Genomic DNA, 26,725 nt, shown 5'->3' with positions numbered 1-26,725 from the left:
AAAAATGGAATAGAGTGTGGGGACCCTGGAATGAGTACCGCGGACATATATGTACACCACCTGTACTAGATATCCCAGATGTTCCGTTGTCTCCCTGAGCCTAGCTTCCAATATCGTCTTACATATGTTCTGCCATGGATTTCTCCCTTCCCCCCCCCCTCCTCCTTTCCTTAACTGCATTGATTACGGACTGTGATGTGTTGTTTTTCCTTCCCCATCTTGGAATCAGTACTGTAAATGATGTCTACTTTTGCCTTGCTGTTTTGTGTTAAAAAATTTCAATAAAAATAAATATTAAAAAAAAACAACATGTAGGAATAATGCAACTACACCAATTCCAGTGTTAGTTGCCTGATGCAATGTACTGGGAAACTTTTTAGAGGACCCCCCCCCCCAATACCTAGCTGTATAGCCTTACAGGGTCTAACTGTCAGCCCGTGCTACTGCCAACCCTAGACAGTGTTCTACCCCCTGCTGATGAGCTTCACTTGGGCTGGGGAAGTTGAACAAAGGATTTCCTGCGAAGGAGAGGTGTGACCACCTCTCCTTTAAAATTAGGTAGGGTGGGAGCGCTTCTGAGCGCCACCAAAATGCATTGAAGGGCACATTTGGTGCCCTCCTTGCATGAACCAGTTTTTCCCAGCAAAATTACACAAAGGACAGGAAAGTGTCCACTCCCTGCCGAACTCCTCCCTAGGGAGGTGCCCACTTGATTGTGCTATGTTGTATCTTGGACCCCGGGAGCATCTGACTGTCTATGCCAGCTGAGTAGTGTCCTTGACCCCCCCTCTGATAGGTGGGTCACCACAGAAGAAGTCCTCCCCTGAGGGTAGGTCCTTATATTTGTCCTGACAAAAAAAACTTCAAGATCCGACTGCCTGTCATCTGAAGACTGTCCAAAGACTCTTCTGTTGGCAGACACTGGAACTCTGATGTTCTTCGAGCCAGTACCAAAGACAAGATTGCTTCAGCTGGAAGATTCCTGCTGCATCTTCGTCCTTGTGCTACTTCAAGTTATGCAACTCCGTGACCGTGCATCCTCTGGGTCACTAAGGACTCAGCCTGCATCCCAACCAGATGGAATCTCCCTTGAAGTGAAGTAGTCACTTCCCTGAATCCTATGACAAAGACCGGTTTGCTGATCATGTTGTCCCACGGACATCGCCAGGCTCTGCAACACAGGTGGTGTTTTGTTGGTTCTCTAGAGGCCTGACCAGTCTTCCCTGCAAGTGGGGTGACTGTGATACCTCTCCAGCCGCCATGACCCACCTCCCTGTGCATGTCTGTTTGCCGTTGCCAAGGCTTATTGGCTGTCTTCACGAAAGATCTTCAAGCTCCAAGAAGCCCCCGCTTCCAGCATCATCTAGCTCCAAGTACGACATCCTGCCTGCATCCTCTGCATTGTGGGCCTTCATCTCCTGGGTGCTGATAAAGCTTCTTGGTGACTCCCTGTGCTTGCTGCGAGAGGGTCCCCGAGGGAGCTCCATTGATTGCTGCTGGCTCTTCTGCATGCTGAGTACCTTCCCTGACTTACACTTGCTGGGTTAGTGGCACAGACTTTGCTGGTCTGCAGCACAGCATCTTCCCGGCATTGTTTGCATCTACCAAGTGGTCCAAGTGGCGTTGGTGGTCCTGTCGGCCATTGACTCTCATCGACCGACATGGGACAACTTGTGGAGGGTTGCTGGGGTCCTGCATCATCGCCTGGGCTCGACAGCTGCTGCTTCATCCTCACCGTGCTAGAGCAAGAATCAAAGACAAGAGCTGGTATTGGACTCCTTTGACTACTGGTCACCTCCGGGTGGTTTGGACTCTGTCCCCTATTCTTTCAGGTTCTTTTAATCTGGATTCCATGTCCTGGTTTTACTAGCCTGGTCCACGAGACGCTGTAGCTGTTGAACTTCAACTCACCTCCATTGGCGTCTAAGATCTGTTCCGACACCATTTCATCCCTATGCACCTGGGCTTCCTGGTATAGGTATCCTGGTTCCTGGTGTATCCACGGGTGGTGCGGCTCTCCAACCTTCCTTTATCCAAGTGGCTCCTTCAGGGTCCTTTGAGGAGGGTCGTAGAATTGTAAAATTCCAACCGAGACTTACCCTGTGTTATCCTAAGGATTATTTACCCGGTCTAATCACTCTGCACCCAGGCGCCTCGGGTCCCTAGCTACTCACTTTGGGTGGTTCCGTGTTTCCCCTGGGGTCCTCCATCCTTGGGTACTAGTCCTGTTTTGGTGCTTAACTCACATCCTATTATTTTAGTATATTGGTTTGCTCCCCTGTTGGGCCTATGTGTTTTACAATGCTCCTTACCTATTCCTACAGTATTTATTTTGCGTTATTGATATCTCTGGGTAGGAGATATAGCAAGTTAGTGTCTAGTGTGTAGTAATAAATACAAAGTATTCTTATACTTACCTGGTGTAGTTCTTTCTTGTGTGAAAAGCATTCTGAGTGGCAATAGCGCTAAATGCACTTGCTTTACACCCTCCTGGATAAGCCTTAGCAGCTCTCCACAGCTACCCCTTGAGAGATTCGGTTTTAAGGAACCTAAACCTTATCACTAAGGGTTGCCTGGACTCAGTGCACAGTGCCTCCCCTTAGGTGGAAGCTATATACTGAACCTGCCTCCTACACACACCACCTGGGAAATCTGTTGAATTGTATCCAAATTTCAGAAGATATTGCAAACAGACTGCATTGGTGGGTGCTGAACCGCATTTGGGTCAGTGGCAAATCCCTTTCCTTACCCCACCCAGATTTAACAGTGGCAATGGATTCATCACTTCAAGGTTGGGAAGGCCATCTGGGAGAAATGGAGATCAGATGTCTCTGATCTCATGCGAAAGCTTGACTCCACATCAGTTTGTTTGAGTTGAGGGCAATTTGCTTGGCCTTGAAGCCATCCTAACTACCATAAGAGTAAGAATGATGAATGTTTCACAGATAACACCACCACCATGTAGTACTTCAGCAAGCAGGGCGAGGTGGGGTCCTGGGTTTTGTGCTATATATATGCCTCTGAAAGTGACAGAACCACTAGGTAATTTCTCTGGTGGTCAAGTGTTTCCTGCATGGCCCATTGTCGTTTTCCCTATATTAGCCTAGTTGTACACGTTGTAGGCCCCATTTATTTTGCAAACGTTGCTACATAAATACACTTGCTTTTGTGCCACGTTGTATTTTCATACAGAACCTGCATATGTTTTTGGGTTCTGTTCTTTTCCTGGGATTTAGTCTGAACACCATAGACAAGGTCAAACACAATGCCCCTAGTTACTCTCTCTGGTCGGACACTAGCACCTGGACATAACATTATAATGCAGCTACTGTTTGTGAGCAAATATGTCTTGTAATAGATCTAAGGACAAGAATTCTTTAAAAAAAAACACTGACTGAGCAAAACTCCTGAGCCAAGATTACCATGTCAGCTGAGATGTAGAACGTCCTATGTATGCTAAGGTACAAGGTCCGCCACTAGTCCCAGAGATCTTTGATATATAATCATTTAGCTTCGGTAGGAAGGGAGAGATTTAGGCTAATCTGTCTTCTAACATGACAGAGCTTTTTATAGTGTACGGTTTATTAACCTTGCTAGCGATATTTTTGCTATCCATTTGTTTTCTAATTGTGGTGCAAATACTGCATCTTAGAGCATTACAATTTAAACATTCTAAACTTTCTTCATGTCTCTTGTTTATTTTATTGTCGACAGGTACATGTGAGAGAGCGAAAGGGTGTGTCCTGTTACCACGATCCCTGAGAGGACAGAGAGTGCTGTGTTCTGGGGAGCCAACTCACTTGTTTTTCTGGAAAGGTTAGAAGGGCAGATGAGGCACTATAGCTAGTCCAACTCGGGCTCGTAGATACTGAGGTAGTATTGTGGCTCAGCCCCTAGTTCTGTTCTTTAGCAGATTCCCTGCAACAGTGAGATCTCTAAACACCAGTAAGAATGAACTCAGCCGCTGACACTTTGCGGACCACAAATAGCAGTTACTCTCGGAAATGGCACAGAGGACAGTCCATCAATGGGGAGAACCCAGGCTCAATTGTTTTGCTACTGCCAGAAACACGCAATATCAGCAATTTTGTGCCTTGTAGTTCCCAAAAAGGCTCTCTCGGAAATGCATTCCGCCTAGAGTGGGGCTTGGGACTCCTGTATGCCTTCCTGCTGCTACCTCTCATACCCTGAGTTCTGAAATACATAAGGAACGCTGGGCCAAAGTCATCCTAGTGGCATCAGATAGGGCCAGGAGAGTGTGGTGCAGAGAACTGATGAGCATGAGCATCTTTCCTTTGATCAAACTGTCGCTTTGGGTGCATGATCTGTCACAGCAGCAGGGCAGTGTGCTGCAAGCGGACTGGCGCAATTTGCATCTTCATGCTTGGAGGAGTGAGCCATGACAGTTTAACTCATTTGACCTTCCTCCTGTGGTCATTGATGTCAGGGTGATGGATGTGTGTCCCTCTACAAAATTGGTGTACACCAGTCATTGGGACAGATTTGTGGCTTGGTGCAGCACCCTCCACTGCAACCCAAGTTGTCTGACGTTTTGTTGGTTGTTTTGTCCCTGGCACATCAAGTCATGCTTTGGACACTGTTAAAGGCTATTTGTATCACTTTCGGCATTTTTGTGGTTACTGGATCAGCCTTCTCTTTTTTAATCACCTGTTGTGATGAGATTTTTGAAAGGTTTGCAACATTTATTTCCACCAACACCTTTTGTGAAACCACAGTTGTACTGGAATTTAGTACTCCATGTTTTTTATATGAACTCCTTTTCAGCCGCTGCACAGTTGCCAATTGAGACTTTCATAGGTTGAAAACAATATTTCTCATTGCCATAACATTGGCTGAGCATGTGAGTGAGCCGCAGATTCTTTCTCCTAACCCACCCTATACAGCATTCTTCCCAGATAAGTTGGTGTTTAGGACCAGAGTTTCCTTTCTGCCGAATGTAGTCACTTCATTCAATGTCGGGCAAACTATGACCCTCCTGGCATTCTTTACTCCTCATATCTCAAAGGAGGAAAAGAGACTCCATTGTTTAAAGAATAAGAAGACACTAAGTTTTAATATAGACCGTACATCTAACATCGGGTGGATGATCAGCTCTTTGTAGTGTTCTCTGGGGCACGAAAGGGTAAGGCAGTGCAAAAATGGACCATCCCCCAATGGATTGTTCTCTTCATAAAGATCTGCTACGAACTGGCTAAGAATTAGCCCCCAAAAGGCTTACAGAATCATTCCACCAGCATTAAGCCTGCTACCACTGCATTGGCACATGGAGTGCTTGTCCTAAATATCAGTCATGTAGTTATGTGACGTCAGTACATACGTTTATAAAGGACTACTGCTTTGACACTTAAGTCCATTGAGAGGGGCATTTTGCTTACTTGATCCTGTAGGACATTTTGGACTGCAACAGTTCATTGACCCACCACCTAGGGAGGTAACGCTATGTTATCTGTTCACAAGATGAAGATTCTCTAGTTAGAAGTATCCAGCAGAAGAATAAATTATTTACCTTTGGTAGCTATCTTTCTGATGGATATTCTATCTAACAGCAGAATCCTCACTAACCATCTCTCCTCCCTATTCTGGGAACTGGACTTTTTTCCATTTAAAAAAGTCCCAATGAAGAGATCCGCACACATATCATGCCAATCAGCTGATGGCAGCCTAAGGAAACAACTAACGTCAGCGTACACGGATGGTGCTTATATGTGGTCTGCTCATCACATCTGGAGCAGAATGACGTCGGCATGGATCCACATGATGCCACCTACCAACACACAGGTTTACTGCTCCCAAACATTCCGGAGCCAGTCTGACGCTTGGCAAAAATTCACAAGGTGAGGAATCTGCAGTTAGATATTGTATCCACCAGAAAGATCGTTTCTGAAGGTAAGTAACTTCTTCTTGATAACTAAGTTCACTTAACACTAAAACTGTAACATGCAGCTAAAATACATATTTTTTATATTTTGAAACTTTTGTGTTTTTTGAAGGACTCAAGTAAAAGTCCTATGACTGTGAAGAAGTTCCTTCCGAAGAGGAAAACAGATCGAAAACCATCTGATGAGGAATTTGGGTTTAGAAAAAGTAAGCTGGTTTGAATTTCAAAATTGTATTTTTGTGTCTTCCCTCCCAGCAAAATCTCATGTAAATTTACTGTCTTGTTTCGCTTTCAGGCTCCTTGAAAATAGCTATTAATCTACAGGATATATATTGCATGCAAACACTTTCTCTGGCACCCTGCTGTGTTATTACATTGTCCTAAAACTAGAAATACTTTCTAAAGAGATACAAAGAAATCCTACCTAGGCTCAATACATACTGAATGATATATTTCTATACTATAATAATAATCCATACTTGTAAAATGTGAGCATATTGCCCATAAGGTTTAAGGCACTGGGGGCCGCTAGGGAGATTAAGTGAGCTACTGCACAGTCACTTGATGCTGAGCTGAGCTGCCACCGGCGATCGAATCTTGACCCCGGGCTCTGGAGTGTGACGCTCTTTTTAGGTCTCGGCTATTATATCCCGCAGGGATTAATAGCCGAGTGTATAGTAGGCGAAACCGCATCCCTCAACGCCACAGCATTACTCAATGCCACAGCATCACTCAACGCCACAGCATCACTCAACGCCACAGCATCACTCAGCCCCACTCAACGCCACAGCATCACTCAGCACCACTCAGCAGAACTCAACGCCTCAGCACCACTCAACGCCACAGCACCACTCAACGCCACAGCACCACTCAACGCCACAGCACCACTCAACGCCACAGCACCACTCAGCGCACAGCATCCCTCAATGCCACAGCATCACTCAACGCCACAGCATCATTCAATGCCACAGCATCACTCAAAGCCACAGCATCACTCAAAGCCACAGCATCACTCAGCACCACTCAACGCCACAGCACCACTCAATGCCACAGCACCACTCAATGCCACAGCACCACTCAACACCACAGCACCACTCAACACCACAGCACCACTCAACACCACAGCACCACTCAACACCACAGCACCACTCAACGCCATAGCACCCCTCAACACCACAGCACCACTCCATGCCACAGCACCACTCCATGCCACAGCACCACTCCATGCCACAGCACCACTCCATGCCACAGCACCACTCCATGCCACAGCACCACTCCATGCCACAGCACCACTCCATGCCACAGCACCACTCCATGCCACAGCACCATTCAATGCCACAGCATCACTCAACGCCACAGCACCACTCAACGCCACAGCACCACTCAACGCCACAGCACCACTCAGCGCCACAGCATCCCTCAGCGCCACAGCATCCCTCAGCGCCACAGCATCCCTCAATGCCAGAGCATCCCTCAACGCCAGAGCATCCCTCAACATCACAGCATTACTCAACGCCACAGCATCACTCAACATCACAGCATTACTCAACGCACAGCATCACTCAACACCACAGCATCACTCAGCACCACTCAACGCTACAGCACCACTGAATGCCACAGCATCACTCAGCACCACTGAATGCCACAGCAACACTCAGCACCACTGAAGGCCACAGCATCACTCAGCACCACTGAAGGCCACAGCATCACTCAGCACCACTGAACGCCACAGCATCATTCTGTGCAACCATTCAACAACAACTTGTTTTAATATGTTCTCTCAATGTTTCAAGCTTTATTACAAATGTCACAAAAAGATGTTAATATTTCACTTCTGTTCTTGGATTTTCATCACAATAAACTACACTGAACATAATCTTCCCAAAAGTTATTTACAAAAGTTTAATCTATTTCCATTATAAATTACAATAACTTTTATTTAAGTATTAATTATTAAAAAAAATAAAAGCCATTGTTATTTGCGATATTAATACATCTAAGTCATGTAAATACAATACATATTGCATTACAAATGTATAGGTGTCACGTTTGCGAAAGTTAAAACTATTGGCATTGTAAATGACAAAGCTATTAATTTCGCTATTTTCAAAACCAACACATAAATACAAAATGTGTCATTTACAATACCAATAGCTCAAACTTTCCTAATGCGAGACCTATTGCATTGCAAATGCTTGTTTAACACAGAATCTGTAGAATGTACGGATCATTGAGGGTGTTTGCAGAAAGCTAATTATCCACTGCAGTCATTTAGAGGTCCCCATGTGAGTCAATACAATTTGTCCAACTAGACTGACAAGCATTAGCAATGCCAGTAGGTGTAGGTTTACTGTGCTGCACAGTGCAGTCACACAAGCACATCACTCGCCCTGCATGCACAGCTCTAAGTCTGACCTAACACAGGCTCACCGTACACCGACAAACACTCATTCAGCAGTCACACAGTTGAATATAAACACAACTCTCTCTACACTCAGGCACAGGACACACCTTGCAGCACACAAACTAGATACTCACCCTGCATAGACACCAATTCAACTCACCATGCACTCTCAGGCACAATGTTCAAGCCTGCACTCACACCTTTCACTCAGGCACACATCTAACTCTGCATGCACACTGGCACAGCTATAGCCTTGCATGCAATAAACACAAGCTCACCCTCCACTCACAATAGAAGTTCCCTCACCATGCACTTCAACAGGCAGAAGACTTACCCTGCACTCAGAGAGCTACACTACTCACTGCACAGTCGGAGACACATAATGTAATCTGCACTATTAGGCACACCCTCCCCCTGCACTCACACAGGCACACCGCTTGCCCTGCACTCATTTACAAGACTCACCCCACTTGCATACAGGCACAAGACACTCAATTGGCATGCCCACAAGCACAAGACTCACTCTGGATGCAATTGGACAACTCACTATTGACTCACGGAGAGGTACAATTCAAACCTATAGACTGGAGGCACACAATCCCTATGAGCACCAATGAATAATTCTTTTAGAGAGATTGGAGTGTGAAATACAGTCTTTGAGAAGTGAATTTTTCATAGATTCACATTCTTGAATCTTCCCAGTGGTCGAGCCTGGAGTCCTGTGTTAGTCATAGTAGAAGTTACAGTGTTACACATAACCTGCAAAGCTTTAACATAGCCACATCATTTACCTACCCACATTATTTTAGATAGGACCAAATTCAACCAATCAGGAGTGAGTATGTGGATCACCACTCCCCTAGTGTCTACCATACCGGAGATTTCTACAGCACATTGTGTGTGACTGGAGTCCCCTGAGCGCTGCTCATACTGTCACAGATAAGTGACTTTTCCACCTAAAACCTTTGCTATTTAGTGAGGATTTTCCACCAGTCTGTCAAGTTATCATTAACTCAATGCAGACAGTGTCTGATACGTCTAAAAAAGGTATCTTCAGACATTTTCTGGACCTGTGACAGGAATACACTTCACTCTGAGAACCCTCACAAAGAGTGAATTAATTACCTTCATTGTAACCATACAGCTAAGGAATGTAAGCTCTGCCAACTTTTTCAACTAAAACCGTAAGACAGAAACGAAAAGCTTTTAATTTGGTTACAAAAATCAAAGGAGATCCTCAGATGAAGAGTCAGATGATACCTCAAAAAGGCATAAAAACATCATAAAAAGACACATTGAGAGGATAGAAACCTAGAAACATTGAATTTTGAAAGAACGTCACCCAGATCTAACAAACCTCCAAAAAGAAATGAATGGTTCACAAGAAAACAAAGGACAAACCTGAATAGGGAATCCTGGTTGACAAGTTCAAGTCATCGCCTGAACCATCAACACCAAAGACCAAAATATCTTGTGCTTGAAAATGGTACATTGTCATTATCAAGACCATTGGCAACGATATGATCAACAAACATTGTTGTGAGGTACATTGTTGACAAAGAAACACAAGTTTTCTCCAAAAAAGAGAGACTTGCAAAATCCGTGTCTGCACTGTCAACAACATCATTGCCAACGATTTCAAGAACCTCTGCTTATGTCATTTGCACCTACGCAGATGACAAAGCCAACTTTATTGCCGACTGCTTTGTAAACAGTACCATCAGCGACGATCACCTTGTCGATTACTCTTTCTTTGATGATACCACCGTCCATGATAAAACAGTCTCCATTGTTGTAGTCTTCATTGTTAACACCTTCTCCTAAGCCTATCAAGATATCAAAAGTTAAACACATTTTTAAGTGAGTTACTTCAATTCCTGTAATACCAGAGCTCATTTCTCTGAGCAAAGTGTCACTAACTGCTCCATAACTCCTCTTTGGCTCAAAAAAACTCTGAGGAACTGTTAGATTTGGGGGTCTCTAGTGGGCACAGGTAGGTACTTGTGACAAATAGGCACCCTCTCCTCTGGTCAGGATAAGGGGGATTACACTCCTAAAATAACCCCTGCTCATCCTCTAGGTAGCGTGGCGAGAGCAGTCAAGGCTTAGTTCAGAGGCGTTGTAAGTTAAGCAGTTGTGAACACATACAGTAACCCAGTGACAACACAACAAATGGACACCACACAGGTTTTCTATCAAAAATAAGTAGACTTCATATAGAGTTGCCACAAGACCATAAACGACAAAAATACACACTATGATTACTTTAAGATGGTAGATTTAAGCTTAGTTCAGTTCAGTTCTTAGATGGGACACTCTGCGTCAATGTACCTTAGGTTGCGTTGTGCTTCCACGATAAGCAATGTTGCAGCGATGGGGAAAGCGGCAAAGTTCAGATAGAAAGAAATAAAGACGTGAAGATCTTCCAGATGCGGCACGCTTCTCGGGGATGCGAGAAGTTCTCGGTTCGATGCGTGGACTACAGCGGGGAAATCTACGATGCAACGGCAGCAGCTCCAGAGACAATGCTCTTCTCCCACGATGCGTAAAGCTTCCGCTCAATGCGACAACTACAGCGGCGACATCCAAGATGCAATGGCAGCAGCTCCGACGGCGGCGTGCTTCTCGGGGATGCGAGGTGCTCTTGGCCGATGCAGTGCAGTGCGACAGTTCCAGTGGCGACACCCTCCTTCAGAGTTGCGGCGTCAGGCACGGCGACGGCGACACGGTCCGACCTGATTGCGAGATTCTTCTCCTGATGCGGTGCCGTGCGACAGCTCCAGCGGCGACACCCTCCTTCTTCGGTGTTGTGACGGCAACAGCAGCGACAGCGACACGCTTCCTCTTTGTTGCGGCAGGCTTCTCTCCGATGCGGTGCAGTGCGACAGTTCCAGCGGCGACACCCTCCTTCGGAGTTGCGACGGCAGGCACAGCGACGGCGACATGCTTCTTCTCGTTGAGTCGCACTTCCAGCTCCTTGCGGCACGCAGTTCCTCAGAAGGCCCAAAACAGCATCAGGTACTTCCAAACGAACTCTGGGGAGCTGGGGGGTGAAGTCTGTTGTCCCTGAGACTTCAGCAGGAGGCAAGCTCTCTTCCAAGCCCTTGGAGATCCTTCACAAGTTGAAAGCAAAGTACACAAAGTTCTTTTCTCCTTCGTTTGGCTGTAAGGCAACCACTGCAGGCCAATCCCCCAAGCAGCACTTCAGCTTGGGAATAGTCTCTCCTGAGTTTCTTCAGGTTCCTCTCCTCAGTAAAGGTTTCTTCTTGTAGTCCAAAGTGATCTAATTTCATGGTATCCGGGTCCCAATATTTATACCCCAAAATCCTTTGTTCTCTGAAGGGAGAGGGGCCTTTGCCCAGTCCAAACCAGTTCTGAAGCACTCTGTTGACAGGACTCCTCTTCTTCTTTCAGTGTGCAGGGCAGAGACATCAGCCGCTCCCCAGGAGGTGGAGCCAGCATTGTGGAAGGCAGGCACAGCCCTATTCAGAGTTCAGGTGCAACTCCTTCCTCCCATCTAGATGCAGATCTCTCTATTCACCACTGGGTGACTCAGCCTGTCTCTTGGAATCCCCAAGCCCTGTCACTTCATGAAACCAGATATAGGAATACACATCCTAGCAGAGGCAGGTTTGAATGGTTAGACAAGCAAATACCTAGTTTCCAAAAGTGGTATTTGCAAACACAGAATATTAAAATAAACTTCACTAAAAGATGTATTTTGTTATTCTGATTTCAGGCATACTAAACTCTAACAGCCCATTCTCGCCTATGGAGAACAGGTAGCCTTGCAATAGTGAAAAACGAAAATGGCTGTAATTCACTATTAGGACATGCCACACACATCAGAGCTTGTCCTACCTTATGCTTTCAATGCCCCCTGCCTTTGGGCCTACCATAGGGGTGACTGGTATGAAGAAAAGGGAAGGTGCAGGGACTGGCAAGTGGGTGCACTTGCTCAGCCAGCATGATAGTACCAGACTGCACGCAGGCTCTGGAATGGAAGACCCTAGACACCTTTTACAAGGCTGCTTCTGTGGGTGGCACAACCAGTGCTGCAGCCCACCAGCAGCATTTGGATTTACACGCCCTGGGCATACTCAGTGCACTGTACTAGGGTCTGACAAGTAAGCCAAACATCCAATCATGGAATCACTAATCCATACATCAATTTACAACAGGGAGCACTCGCTCTGTGGCACTGGACAGCAGTGGCACAGTGCCCAAAAGCATCTAACACCAGCACAAATACATGAGGCAACAGCAAAAATGGAAGGGAGACCCACGCCAATGGTGCCAGGTCTAACAGGAACATGGAAAATATAGGCTAGAATATAGCCCTGCACAGCTTAACATATAATACCAAGACCTTGAAGAAGACTGGAGAGGATGAGCTCAAGTACAAAAAAGTCAGAAGTTCCTACATCCAGAGTTGCTTTTGAAATCTTTCAAGAGCATCACGAGGAAGAATGGCAATATGATGAGGAGCCCTATAATGTGGCACCCAAGTCTCCAGCCATCCTATGATGCAGGTACCCAAAAACATAATTTTTATACCTGTGGCTAATACTAGCAGACTTATGCATCAGCTTTCCTACACCTTCATCAGCAATTCAAATATAGCAACTCCTTGTGCAAGTTTTGCCTCTAGCTGTGGTACCACAAACTCAGCCCTTGAATCCTCATACACCTTTGGCTGTTTTACACAAACTGATTTCACCGCAAACTAAACTGTTTAATTCTCCAGGAGCATCCTGCATACTACCTCTGGGACCACCTGACAATGATGAAGCGTTTACTGATGATCCACATTAGGAAGTAGAACTTGCACCTTTTTCTTCAGGGAACACTGGTCCCAAATGGGATGAATAACTAGGTCTGGTTGATAGAGATACAACTTCAAATCTGTCCCTCACCTCTGGACAATATAAGTGGCTTCCATAGTCTAATTGAGAGAGCATCTAAAATATTTGAACTTCCAATTCCATCTAAATAAATGGATTGATTCTTATATGGCATAAGGAGCCACCCAGAAAGACGTCTAGATCGTAACCAATAATATACCACACTTGGTCGAAAGGTCTTAAGACCATGAAGAATCCAGCTACGGGGGCAGTCATTAATCCTAGGCTAGACAAAAAATACAAGGTCCCAGACAACATACTTGTATGTCTTATTGGACATCCATGTGAAATTCCAATGATAATGCAAGCTACACAGATAGGCTCTCAAATACTAAAGTCTTGTAACATCAGATTCCTCACTTTAGAATATTCCCCAGGCAGCAGACTGAGTCTGGACAATTTTGAGCAGTAGCTCCGAGTGCCAGTAGGTGGTGTCCATCAGCTCTGCTTCTATGCTGCACATGTCAGAAGTGGCGTTGCTATGCCCATACAAATGTCACCTCAGCACACTGACATAAGTTCCTTTCTTTTTGCGCAACAGCGTGAATCTGGATAGCTACCTTGGTCACTTTTTGACCAAATTTTGCAAATGTGTTGACCTTTTATTAAGCATTGCTCCCAATGTGCTAGGGGTATGTCCTCTATTAAACCTACAGGGTTTTACGCCTTATGGGGAATGTCACAGGAAGATGTCTGTATCTGATCCTCACTTGTTATGCCGCTGGTGCCTGGGGTTAAAACGTGACTCCAAGGCCTACGCCAAGTACAAGTCGATGCACCACAAGCCAATTAGCGAGCAAGTATAAAGCTCCTGGCAGCATGGCAGACAGCTGTGCTCCGTTCCCAGTTCTGCTCTCGGGCCATTCTCCCAGCAGTTCCCACAGATGGTCATCTTCATGCTTTAAGACCTCTTCCTCCAAGTTGGGTAGGTCAAAGAAGCCCAAGAAAATGAATTGTGAGCGATCTTCATTTTCACCCTCCAAATGTCGTGCTTCTAGGCCTTGCTCCTGCAGTTCATCTGCCGAGCGGCATCGGGGCCTGCTCCACGCTACCCGAGTTCTCCGGAGCAACACCCACCTAATTAAAAAGAATTGCCTTGCACATCATCTTTGGGCCAACGACTCCTTTTGGTGCACCTTTAGGCCCTATGAAGCAGCAAGGTGTAGTAACTGCCTATGCGTCCAAACCCGATGCCAGCTGGGCCCTCTAGATTCACCCCAGGATGTGGACCAATGGAGATACATGTGCCTTCTTACAACCCGGTTCCCTCTCTTCCAGCCCCGTCCCCGGGGTGGTCCCGGCACCACTTGACATTGTTGCCTGCACCATTCAGGCCCTACCAAACACTGTATTTTCGACCACTTGCTACAACATTCTTCCCTGTAGGGTAGATGAAAAGGAAGAGGTTGGTCCTATAGAGGAGGACACTAATCTAGTGAGAAATGGTACGAAGAGCAGGGTGACACCAGTGGGTTGAACACTTTCCTAGACTCTGGCATGATTTCCACTATGGTCCCGGTTTCGAAGGCGGACGCATCCTTCGCAATTGTGATGTGTAGGGCAGTGGAGGTCCTTGACCTGCAGCTGTTAGCTGTTGAGGTCAAGACAAGCGTCTTGACGGAGGTGCTTCATCCAAGAGCGGGTTCGCCTGAGCCTTTGCTTTCTTTTCCCTTTCTGATGTTCTCCTAGGGACCTGGACCAAACCTTGCACAGGGGCTACAGTGCACTGCATGCTTGCCCAATATCTTTGTCCTGCCCCAGGAGACCCAGCCTTCCTCTCCCACCACCTCTTCTCTGAGAGCCTGGTGATACAAGCCACTACTTCTAAGGTCAACCAAATGTGTTACTGTCCACCCGACCTGACAGGGAACCCAAGAGGCTGAACAACTTTGGAAAGCACATCTTTTCGTCCACCAGCCCAGCCTTGCAGTCTGGGAACACTGCATGCCTCTTGGGCTGTTACTTTTTCAAGCATTGAGGACTCTGTTGCACTGCTGCTTCCTTGCTTCTTGAGGAGGGCCGCTCCATCTTCAATTAAGCCCTGATGGAGGGTTGGAATACCCCAAAGTTCTCCATCAAGTGCAGACCGGACACAGCAGACTCCTTTGGTAGAGTCATGGCTACCACAGTGCCACTATGTCGTCATGCCTAGCTTAGGTCCACTGGGTTCTCAGGGGATGTCCAGGCTTCAATGACCACCATGCCCTTCGACAGCTACTGCCTATTTGGGGATAAAGCTGACACAGTTCTCAAGCCCTTTCAAGAGAGTCGGGTCACTACCAGATCACCCTGGCTTTCTCTCTCTGGCCTCAGCAGCTGCTATTTCACCCTTACAGCAGATGTGGTTGGGACACCTATGGGTGTCTGCCATACCAGCACTTCCCGCTGGTACAGCATCCTGCCCTGTATTTTCATGGATGCAGCCACAGATCCCTTGAAGAACCTGTGAGCCAAGCCTAGCAAGCTATCCAGTCCCCCATCCCTTCGACAGCCGCAGCCTCTAAGCCCCTTTAGTACACCCTCCATCCCACACATCCATCCCATTGGTAAGAGGACCAGGCACCGCCTGCCCCAATAGTCTGCAGTTTATTCCGTCAAGTGGGAGATTCAGATTGTGTGGTAGGTGTATTCCCTCTCATTAGGGGAAACCCCTACGACTTTGCCACCATTCCAAGGACAGCTGATGAAGGACCGCCTGTTTTGCTGTTCACGAAAGGGATGACTGGCAGTGGTTGCAGTGCATCTTCATGCAGTCAGGGATCTCAGTCTTCCCTACCTCGATGACTGGCTGCTGAAAGTGGGCTTGCCCCAAGCAGTCGGCGCCATTCTGGATACAGTGCAGTTCCATGCCTACCCATCGAATCGGAGGGTCCAGGATATTCAAGGATATGATGCCGATGTTTCAGCTTTAATCCTGGATTTTGGTGAGACTGACTCTGAGGCTGCTGGGTCTGATGGACTTCTGCTGGTAAAGCACTCCGTATGGCATATGCGGGGTCTGCAGTGGCATCTGAAACCTCACTGGGCGCAGTATCAAGTGAACCTCTCCGACCTGGTCCAGTTTTCAAAGGAGACTGCAATAGACCTGCAGTGATGGCTGACAAATTATGATTGGTCCAGTGGTAGACCCATGTCCCTACCCCACCCAGAGCTGACAGTGGTTACTGATGCATCACTTCTAGATTGGAGAGGCCATTTGAGAGGTGGAGATCAGAGGAGTCTGGTCTGTGCCAGAAACTTCCATTCATATCAATCTTCTGGAGCTGAGAGCGATCCCCTTGGCCTTCCTTCCAGCCATCAGTGGGAAGTTTGTTCAGAGGTTTACGGACAACAGACAGGGTGGGGTGGGGTCATGGACCATGTTGCAGGAGACTCTGCCCCTCTGGAATTAGCTGGAGTGCCTAGACACTTTCCTGCTGGTACAGAAACTGGTAGGGTCCTTGAACGCCAGGGTGGAAGAACTTGGCCATCGATGTCTTACGGATCACCAAAAGCAACTACGCCCAGAGATGGTGTAATGGTCTCATCCAAGAATGGGGAGAGCCTTGGCTCACCACCGCAGTGAATGTACTAAGTCATCACTTTTTTACTCGTTGAGTTTTCAAAGCAGCTCTCATTCAGAGATGCATTCCATTTAGAATGGAACTCAGGACTCCTGTACGTCTTTTTGCCAATACCACTCCTGCCCGAGGTCTCAAGAAGATCAGGACTGACTGGGCCCCAGTCATCCTAGTGGCTCCAGATTGGAAACAGAGAGTATGGCATCCCAAAGTACTGAGCATGAGCATTGGTTCTCTGATCAGGCTGCTACTTCAGGAGGATCTTCTTTATCAGCAGAGGGCAGGGTCTTACATCCGAGCCTGTGCGTCCTCCACCTTTATGTTTGGAGATTGAGCGGCAGCAGCTAAAAGTCTTTGATCTCTCTCTTGAGGTTTGTGATCTCATCTTGGCAGCCAGTCATGCCTCAACCAAACTGAATGCACCTACCATTTGTGTACATTTGTGGCCTGGTTCTCCTCATGTCAAGTGAACCCAATTTCCACACCACTATCAAAGGTGCTGCTGTTTGTTTTATCTGTAGCCCAACAAGGCCTTGCCTTGGGCACTGTTAAGGGCCACTTTTCAGCCATTTCGACTTTCCTGCAGTTGCCAGATCAATCTTCCCTGTCCAATTCACCTGTTGTGACTGGTTGTATGAAAGGATTACAGCAGTTGCTTCTTCCTACCCTCTCCCCAATGGGTCAATCTGGTCTCACGTTGTTAATGTGTTCTTCCTTCAGCCACTAAACAGCTATTTTCTGCAGATCTCGACTGTGAAAACGGTCTTTCTAGTGGCCAATGCATTAGCCAGGAGGGTCTGCAAGCTTCAAACTCTGTCAGTCTACCCTCCTAACACTTTTTTCCCCTGACAAACTGTTTTTTCGGATGTGTGCCTCTTTCCTGCCGAAATCTGTCAACTTCTCTCACGTCGGCCAGAGAATCACTCTGCCTATGTTTTTTCACGCTTCCTCATCCTTTCAAGGAAGAGGCATGATTCATCGCCTGGACCTAAAGAGAACTCTTTTGTTTTACACTGGTCGCACAATAGACTGTCAGGTGGATGATCAACTCTTCATCGGGTTCACTGAAGTGAAAATGGGCAAGGCTGGGCAGAAGCGGACCATCTTACAAAGGATTATGCTCTGAATTAGGATCTGCTATGCATTAGCTAAAAAGCAGTCACCTGAGGGCATGGTGGCCCATTCCACCAGGGCAAAGGCTACTACTGTTGTGTTAGCATGCGGAGTACCTGGCATAGACATCTGCCAAGGTGATACATGGGTGTCACGCCACACATTCACACAGCTCTACTGCTTGGACAGTCAGTTCTATCGTGTTGGGTATATTGCCTGTTTGACACTTCATGACTTTCTGGTTTGAGCCTGTTCGCAGAACCACCTCAGGAGAAATATTGCTTGGGTATCTATTCTAAGGTTAGGAATTTGTGGTTTGAAGTCTCTATTAGAAGAACAAGTTACTTACCTTTGATAACGGTTTTTCTGATAGAGACTCTTTCTAACTTCAGATTCCTCACCGTCCATACTATCCTCCTAGCTCAGCGATCGGGACTCTTCACCCTCAAGATTCCATTAGAAACCCCACACTGGTCAAAACATTGGCTTTTTACGTGGCTCCTCATTTTTGACACTGAAATTCATGAAAGAAATTGATTTCAGCACACCGGGATGTTGCTTATAAGGGCACTGCAAAATCGCTACTGACATGAATGATGCTGGTGCGGAGCCGATCAACTCCACCTTTCAACATGCAGAGGTTCTGCTCAAGATTTTCTGGATCCAGTTTAATGACTGGGAATATTCTAAAGTGAGAAATCTGCGATTAGATATAGTCTCTACCAGAAAAAGATTTACCGTCGATAAGTAACTTCTTCGTTGCTATGCATTGCTCTCCCAGATAGAGGCTTTATAAAATAGGCAAAAGATTTTCAGCAACGGATGCAACATCGATCAGCACTTCAAATGCCCCATCAATTTTAGGCCACTACAATAGTCAAACATGGTCTGATATGACACCTTATTTAGAACGACTGCCGAACTATATTTCACTGATATGTGTCACTAACAGAATGACAGCTCACTCTAACTTTCCTTAAGATTGGGCAGTTTTTTTTATATTAATGGTTCTTCCACTAACTTCATTAAGACGAGGTGCTCAGGTTTCAGAGAACCGCCTTACTAAATCTTACTTAGGGGTCACACAAATGCAATTTCACACAATAGAAAAAAAGATACCATTACACTTAATTAGTATATTTTTACAAGTGGTTCGTAACAAGCACTTCAAATGCCCCGTCAATTTTAGCCCGCTACAATAGTCAAACAAGGTCTGATATGACACCTTATTTAGAACGACTGCCGAACTATATTTCACTGATATGTGTCAGTAACAGAATGACAGCTCACTCTAACTTTCCTTAAGATTGGGCAGTTTTTTTATATTAATGGTTCTTCCACTAACTTTATTAAGACCAGATGCTAAGGTTTCAGAGAACCGCCTTACTAAATCTTACTTGGAGGTCACACAAATGCCATTTCACACAATAGAAAAAAATATAACATTACATTTAATTAGTATATTCTTACAAGTGGTTCGGAACATGGCATATTTCTTCCAATGGATCTGAACATAAAGGGAGGAATGCATCTACACTTTCTTTTCCTTCAATCTCCATTATGCATATCTCACATACATGTCTCCTCTAAACACTCACCTTACACACTTCTTGCCAACTGAATAGATTAATAGTCAATGTGGCTAAGACCAAGGTTTTGATTTTCTCTAAGCTTATTAAGAAGTTTTTATTGTACCTAAATTATGTCCCTATGGACAGGTTAGCAATTATAGAAACCAGGATCTTTCGTTTGCACATAACTTGAGATTTGATAATCATATTGAAACATTGAGAACCTCATTACTGGCAACTGTAAAAACTCTGGAAAGATTTGTATCCTGCTATGGAGGTGGGGTGTGTTCCAGATGAGCCTTTAAAAAAACCAATCACAGGCATATTAAAACCCATGGCTCTGTATGGAGCAGGGTTGCTATCTATTGAGAAGTAAATCAAATGGGAGTCCTTAGAAAGTTTGTGTGTAAAAACCCTTCTGGATCTCCATAAAAATGATTCGGGCCTAGACTCGTTGGCCCTTCTAGCGCAGCATATCGCTTTAACGTTGTTTTTCTCGCTCTGAGTTCTCAACCAAACTCTTAGTTGCAATGTATAGTCATATAATGTCACAGTCAGATAACCTGCAGCTAATATAAAATTATGGATTTATTTCTTAAAAATTGACGGACCTTTTTCCTTAAATAAGGTGAAGAACCTTCTCTGTGTTGGTGCGAGAGACAGCACATTAAATGGAGCTCGAGAATACCTTCCAATAAGGCTCATTGAAGATCATTTTATCAGTAGTCAGGGGCAATGTAAACTCCTTTCTTGTCTATATCTGGTTCCAGACAAAAACATTCGGAGTCTGATTCTTCAATTCTGGATAAGAATTGACCCACGCAGGAGAATCTCTGGTCTCAGAAGTAGAAATTCTGAAAATAATGGTTAATGCATTTGTGATCTTAAAATGAAATACTCTGCAAATCATCTTTTAGTAGACTGTTTTCTCTTTCTGAATGAAAGGAAAAATATCCTCCGTCCAATCCTAAGGAAGTACCGAGTTAGGTCTAGGTCAAAAGCATGGGACACTTTATGCTCCATGAAATGTTTCAACATTGTAATTTGCGATTTTAAAGTGTATTGCTGATACAGAAAATCATTTCTTAAAGTAGCGATAGCTTGTTGCCTTGAAGATCGTGCAGGGGGAAATGGTGTAATATTGCTATGAGTATTGTTTATGTGAACGTTGGAGGGTCACATCATTTTTGGTTGATTAGAATTATTGGTTATTAGAATCATCAATGAGTATGTTATTTGGAGAAACTGTGAAATATCGAAATAAGTATTATCTTTATGATTGTTAAAGTGCTTAATTTAATAGGGTTAGTACATTTCCTATATACTTGATCTTGGGATATTTCTATTATATCTGTATCAGGGAAGTGAAAAGGCTTTATTCAATTTGATGATAAATGTAAATGGTATGAGGTGTGTTTTGAATCCACATGGTAAATCTGAAAGAGACTTCTAGCTGCAGATTTATTACTTTTGAATTTCCGATGTGTCAGACTGGATCTGGCGCCGATGGAGACCAGTGGCTCTAGGTCATCACCTGAGCATTTTGAAGAACTAAGGGGCATGAGGGAAGAGTGGGAGGGTTCACTGGACCCTTTAGAACACCAGTTATACAGCCCTGATGAGAATTTGGACTGGTATGAGGAACTAGCAGAGGCCAGTAGATTGGACACCTCTTCAGATTTTGGAATGCTCTCTCTACCTACTGTGGTTACAGAGGAGGGAGCATCTTATGCAGTGGTGGTGAAGAGGGCCTGGAGCAGCCTCGGTGCAGGACAAAACTAACCTCTTGACCTAAGTGCTTCAACCTGGGTCTTACTCATCTGAACCTCTTTTGCCCTTCAATGAAGCACTGACAGATGTCCTTCTAGACACTTGGTCCAAGCCTAGCACACCGCAATCGCTCTGCCGCGGGTGATTCTAGTTCCCCTTAGCCAACATCCCACCGCTGAGAGCTTGGTAGTCCTAGCCTCAACATCCCATGGCGCTTTCCCTGCGCCTCCCCCGGACAGGAAATCCAAGAGGCTGGACACACTTGGGAAGATGTTTTCTGCCACCAGCCTATCATTGCGATCAGTGAACCAGTTTGCCTTTTGGGCCGTTTCTCCCATACCCTATGGGAAACGGTTGCAAAAGTTTTGCCACAGGTCCCTGGCCATCCTCTTCCAAGCAGTGAAAGACGGGAGAGATGCAGCCAAGTTCTCCGTTAGGTGTGGGCTGGATACGACTGACTCGCTGGGCAGAACGGTTTCTCTACAGTGGCCTGCGGCGCCACGCCTGGCTGAGAACATACGATTTTGTGGGGGATGTCTAGGCCAACCTTATGGACATGCCCTTTAATGGGACTCTCATCTCTGTAGAGGAGGCAGACTCTGCGCCGGAGCACTTGAAGGACTCACGGGATAGAGCCAAGTTCTTGGGCCTGTCGGTGTAACCTCACACCTAGTCTGCCTTTCACCCCTTTTGTGGTTATGGAAGGGTCTTTCAACCGTGCTAGCCATGCCCCAGCCACTGTCCTGCGCAGGCTTCCCAAGTTGTGCGAGGATGTGGACGCGGTACATTCCAATCACGTGGGAATGGTAGCCAGAAATAGTCCATCACCAACTTCTCGGCAGCTACAGCCTCAAAGTCTTCCTAGTTTGGTAATGCAAGACCATGGGTTCCCAGTTGGTGGGAGAATCCAACATCATCCCCTCCACTGGCAGTCCATAATACCGGGCAAATGCGTCTTGCAGATCATTCAAAGGGGTTACTACCTCCCTTTCCAATCTTTCTCTCCCCCTTTACCGCCATCTCACAAACAGCTGGTGGCAGAGCATTTGCGCAGGTTGGGGGTTTAAGTCTTCCCCTACCTTGACGACTGGTTGAAGGTGGCCTCACCCCACACTGTCGTTGGCCACCTCCGGACTACGGTTGGCCATCTGCATTCACTGGGATTCGCTATAAACGTGCCGAAGTCGCACCTGACTCCTCAGGCGCTCCCTTTCATTGGTGCTGTTTCTGGACGCAGTGCAGTTTCGGGCTTATCCTCCCAAGCAGCGAGTCCATGATATTCAGGTTATGATACTGATGTTTCAGCCTCTATCCTGGATTTCGGTGAGAATGACTGAGGCTGCTGAGCCTCAAAGCCTCCTGCATCCTGTTGGTAAATCATGCCAGATGGCATATGCATGCTCTGAAGTTCCAGTGGGCGCAGCATCAGGGGAATCAGAGGCATCCCACTCTCCCTTCCCCAACCAGATCTAACAGTACAGTTGTTACAGATGTCAAAAACGTAAACGAACCAACAGTGGACCTCAGATCCTGCACCTCTTTCCACTTTAGCATTAGTTTATGGTCCTGTGTACTGCAATTCCTGTACCTGCTGTTGATTGGTACCACTGCTACACAGAAAGACAATAGTAATTGGGATGGATTGGTGTTCCAGGAGAATATAATCACTTTCCAATAAGATTCAAGACGATGTATTTTGTGGTAGTAACTTCATTCCTTTATTTTCTCCATTGTTATAAACATGTATACTCAAAGGTTGTCAGCCAGTGCGTTTCGTTTAGGAAAAATAATTTTCTGAACTTCCTCAGGGCTCGTCAGTTTCAACTGAATTTCAGTAACAAGCTACTTGCTTCTATTTTTTTTCCAGATTGATGTGTACTCCAAATTCTGAAATTGATGTGTACTCCATGGGGAATATACTCCCATCCAATCCACCCGTAATATACGATTCGCTCTCCACGGGATTCCGAATCGTAAGTCACTCCTGGGATGCGGCATCCATCTGGAAGAGGTGGAAATCAGAGGACTCTGGTCTCCAGAAGAAACCGGACTCCACATCAACCTAATGGAGCTCCGAGCGATCCGACTAGTGTTGAAAGCATTTCTTCCCTCGGTCAAGGGAAAGTTGGTGCAAGTGTTTACAGACAACACCACCTACATGTGGTGCTGCAACCAGCAATGCAGGGTGGGGTCAAGGACCCTTTTTCAAGAGGCCTTGCGTCTCTGAACATGGCTGGAAAAGCAGGGCATAACCCCGGTGGTTCCACACCTGGCACGTTCTCTAAACGCCAGGGCAGATAAACTCAACCATCGATGCCTAGCGGATCACAAATGGAGCCTTCACTCAGAGGTGGTGCAAGGTCTCTTTCAGCAGGGGGGAGAGCCTTGGTTTGGCTGTTCACCTCTGAAGAGAGCGCACAATGTCAGCAGTTCTTCAAGTTGGAGTTTCCAAGGCAGCTATTGCTCAACAACGCTTAACGCCACGAGTGGAGTTCAGGCCTCCTGTATGCCTTTCTGCCCAGAGTTCTGAAAATTTCAGTAAAGACCGGCCCAAATCATTCATGTGGTTCTGGACTGGGCATGGAGAGTTTGGTATCCTGAGCTTCTAAAAATGAGCACTGATTCTCCAATCATGCCACCCCTTCGGGAGGATCTTCTGTCTCTGCAGCAGGGTCCTCCACCGAACCTGTCAACTCTCTGCCTCTTTGCATGGAGATTGAGTGGCGACAGATGATAGCTTTTGATCTTCCACTTGAAGTTTGTAAAGTTATTCTGGCGGCCAGGCAGCCCTGCACCAAAATGGTATACACCTGCCATTGGCAAAAAAGTGTAAAATATTGTACAGGAAAGTCTATTAACCCTCTTTATGCCTCTCTTTCTCATATTCTACTCTTTATTTTTACCCTTTCCAAGCAGGGCTCTGCTCTGGGTACTCTCAAGGGTTATCTGTCTGCTCTGTCCGTTATCCTGCTGCCGCCTGACCAACCTTTTTTATTCAAGACCCCTATTTTAAATAGGTTTCTGAAAGAGCTTATACATGTGTTTCCCCCTTCGCCCTTCATCATGCATTAGTAGAATCTGAATCTGGTTATCACTTAGCTAATGTGTGCTCCCTTTGAGCCATTACACAATTGTCCTCTCCCGCTGCTTACCATCAAGACAACCTTTCGAATGGCAATAACATCTGCCTGGAGGGTGAGTGAGCTGCAGGCTTTACCATCCAAGCCTCCCTATTTAATGATATTCCCGGACAAGGTGGTGCTCCACCCCTGGGCCTCTTTCCTAGCTAAGGTGGTGACCCCATTCCATTTGGGACAATCTGTCACCCTCCCGACCTTTTATGCACCTCCACATCCCTCTAAAGTGGAGGAACGGTTTTACTGGACCCTAAAAGAACCGTGTTGTTCTACCTTGACCTTACAAAAGAGTTCCAGGTAGGTGACCAACTCTTCGTGGGCTACGTAGAAGCTAAAAAGGTCAGGCAGGACAGAAACAAACCATTTCATGCTAGGTCGTTCTCTGTATTAAGATCTACTACACCCAGGCTTAAAAGCAGCTGCCCAGAGCTTACAGGCCCATTCCACCAGGGGAAAATCTGCAACCACAGCATTGGATCATGATGTTCCAGTCCTGGATATCTGCCAGGCAGCAACGAGAGCGTCCCTGCACACGTTTGCCAACCACTACTGGGATTTCGCCCATTCTGTTCTGCTGGACTTCTTGGTTTAGTCAATGGCTTGGTTATCTATTTAAAGGTAGGGCATCTGAAGCTAGAAGTCTCTATCAAATTAACAAGTTACTTGCCTTCGGTAACGCATTATATGGTAGAGACAATATCTAGCTGCAGATTCCTTACAGGCCCACCCATGCTTCTCTGCTCTGCAGATATATTTATAGGGCTAGAGTTGCTCCTTTTTCAGGGCCCTAGTTTGGACACACACTGGTCTGTATACTTCATGGCTCTGCGCTTCTGGCGTGGAAAGCGTGAAAAGTAACTGACGTCTACACGTCTGGGTGGCACCTAGATAGGTGACCACAACATCACAGTCGGCGCCACAGATGCCAATGCACAGGACCAAGTGGAGCCATCTGATTGCGCGCAGGGGTACTGCTCAGTCTGATGCCTGGGAAATTCAAAGGTCAGGAATCTGCAGCTAGATATTGTCTACCAGATAATGTGTTACCAAAAGTAAGTAACTTGTTCATTTTTACCTAAATTGGCTGAATTATTTTAACCTGTATAATGTGCAAAACTGTTATGAGTGAATGTTTTCAGGTTCTATTTGATGCGATTAATTAATTTAACTATCTATGATATATGTTTTTAGAAATCTGTCAAATTTTTCAAGGTTTGTATTTCTATGAGGTATATATTCTTACAAATACAATTATCTGTGAGTTCCAAGCACCTAAATGAACTATTAAACACAACTGTGTAGTATGCAGACATTTCAGGTATTAATGAATGTGACAAGACATATTGATACGATGAAGAGAGAGAGAACGTAGTTCAAGGGTTGAACTGTACAAAGACTTTTCCTCTAACTAACAGAGTATACACCAAAAGTAATGTTTAAACAGTGTCGTGAAATATTTTCCACAACTATGTTAAGAGCCGGGTCTGGTGGCATGAAATGAGTACTATTGAGTTGAGTAACAATAAACATCTGTTATTCATCGCCAAGATACCCCATCAGGGGTGAATGTGCGCTTTAGAAATATACATGTTATGTTATGTTAAGTTAAACATGCGAAGCAACAAAACATACATATATGTGAATGCTATTTCATATCAATAAAGCATGCAGGAGAAATACTGAAGAACATATCAAATTTATAAAAATTCAATGATTGCTTACATTGTGGCATTGACAAAGATCAATTCAGAATATCATACACATCCTGCCAGTTCATAAAATATAGAAATACATTGAGATCCCTTCTATATAAATTTACAGTAATCATAATAAATGCTTACATTAATTCGAGGTTTTATGTGCACCCTCCTATTTACTGAAATGTCTTAACAATATGCCACCAATGGGTGACTAGAGGATAGAACCAGGTCGAATTGCAAAACTCATTGATGCTGCATTTCGCCTGGAGATGATTTGTATAGCCTTTGTCAAATAATCTGTTGGTTTACCGATTCAAATTTCTCTCTTGAAATTATTTCATAGATGTCTTAAGGAGTTCTTATCATAGAGTCGAGTAAGAAATGTCAATTCTGGTACATAGTAAATTAAATCAAGGACTCCTGGCATTCAGAAAAATTACCTATAAGATATATACTCTGTACCATTGCTCAATACTGGTGGTACCCCATGTTATTCTTTACTTGCCATTGAGTAATATTCTCAGGCATCATTCTGTAATGTCCTGATGATGATCCTGATATTTTCATAAATCGAAACATCATCAACTCTTGCACACTGACCCTGCATCATGTATGCCATATTTAATATAGTGGAATTAGCTGTAACACATTAATTTTTGACTAAAAG

At 45.4% G+C, this 26,725-nt stretch overlaps 1 protein-coding gene across 3 annotated transcripts in view; it reads left to right on the top strand.

The window, feature by feature from the left end:
* ARHGEF6 (Rac/Cdc42 guanine nucleotide exchange factor 6) overlaps positions 1 to 26,725 on the top strand; it is a 1,071,863-nt gene that overhangs the window by 907,759 nt on the left and 137,379 nt on the right. For all 3 annotated transcript variants that reach the window (XM_078688613.1, XM_078688614.1, XM_078688615.1), the window contains one exon: positions 6,012 to 6,105. In XM_078688613.1, coding sequence (XP_078544739.1) covers positions 6,012 to 6,105 — 94 coding nt within the window. The remainder of the gene's footprint in view (positions 1 to 6,011; positions 6,106 to 26,725) is intronic.

Source organism: Lissotriton helveticus, chromosome 4_1, assembly GCF_964261635.1.
Source record: "Lissotriton helveticus chromosome 4_1, aLisHel1.1, whole genome shotgun sequence".
In the NCBI taxonomy this organism is placed as follows: Eukaryota; Metazoa; Chordata; class Amphibia; order Caudata; family Salamandridae; genus Lissotriton; species Lissotriton helveticus.
This window is presented reverse-complemented; position numbering and strand designations above follow the sequence as displayed.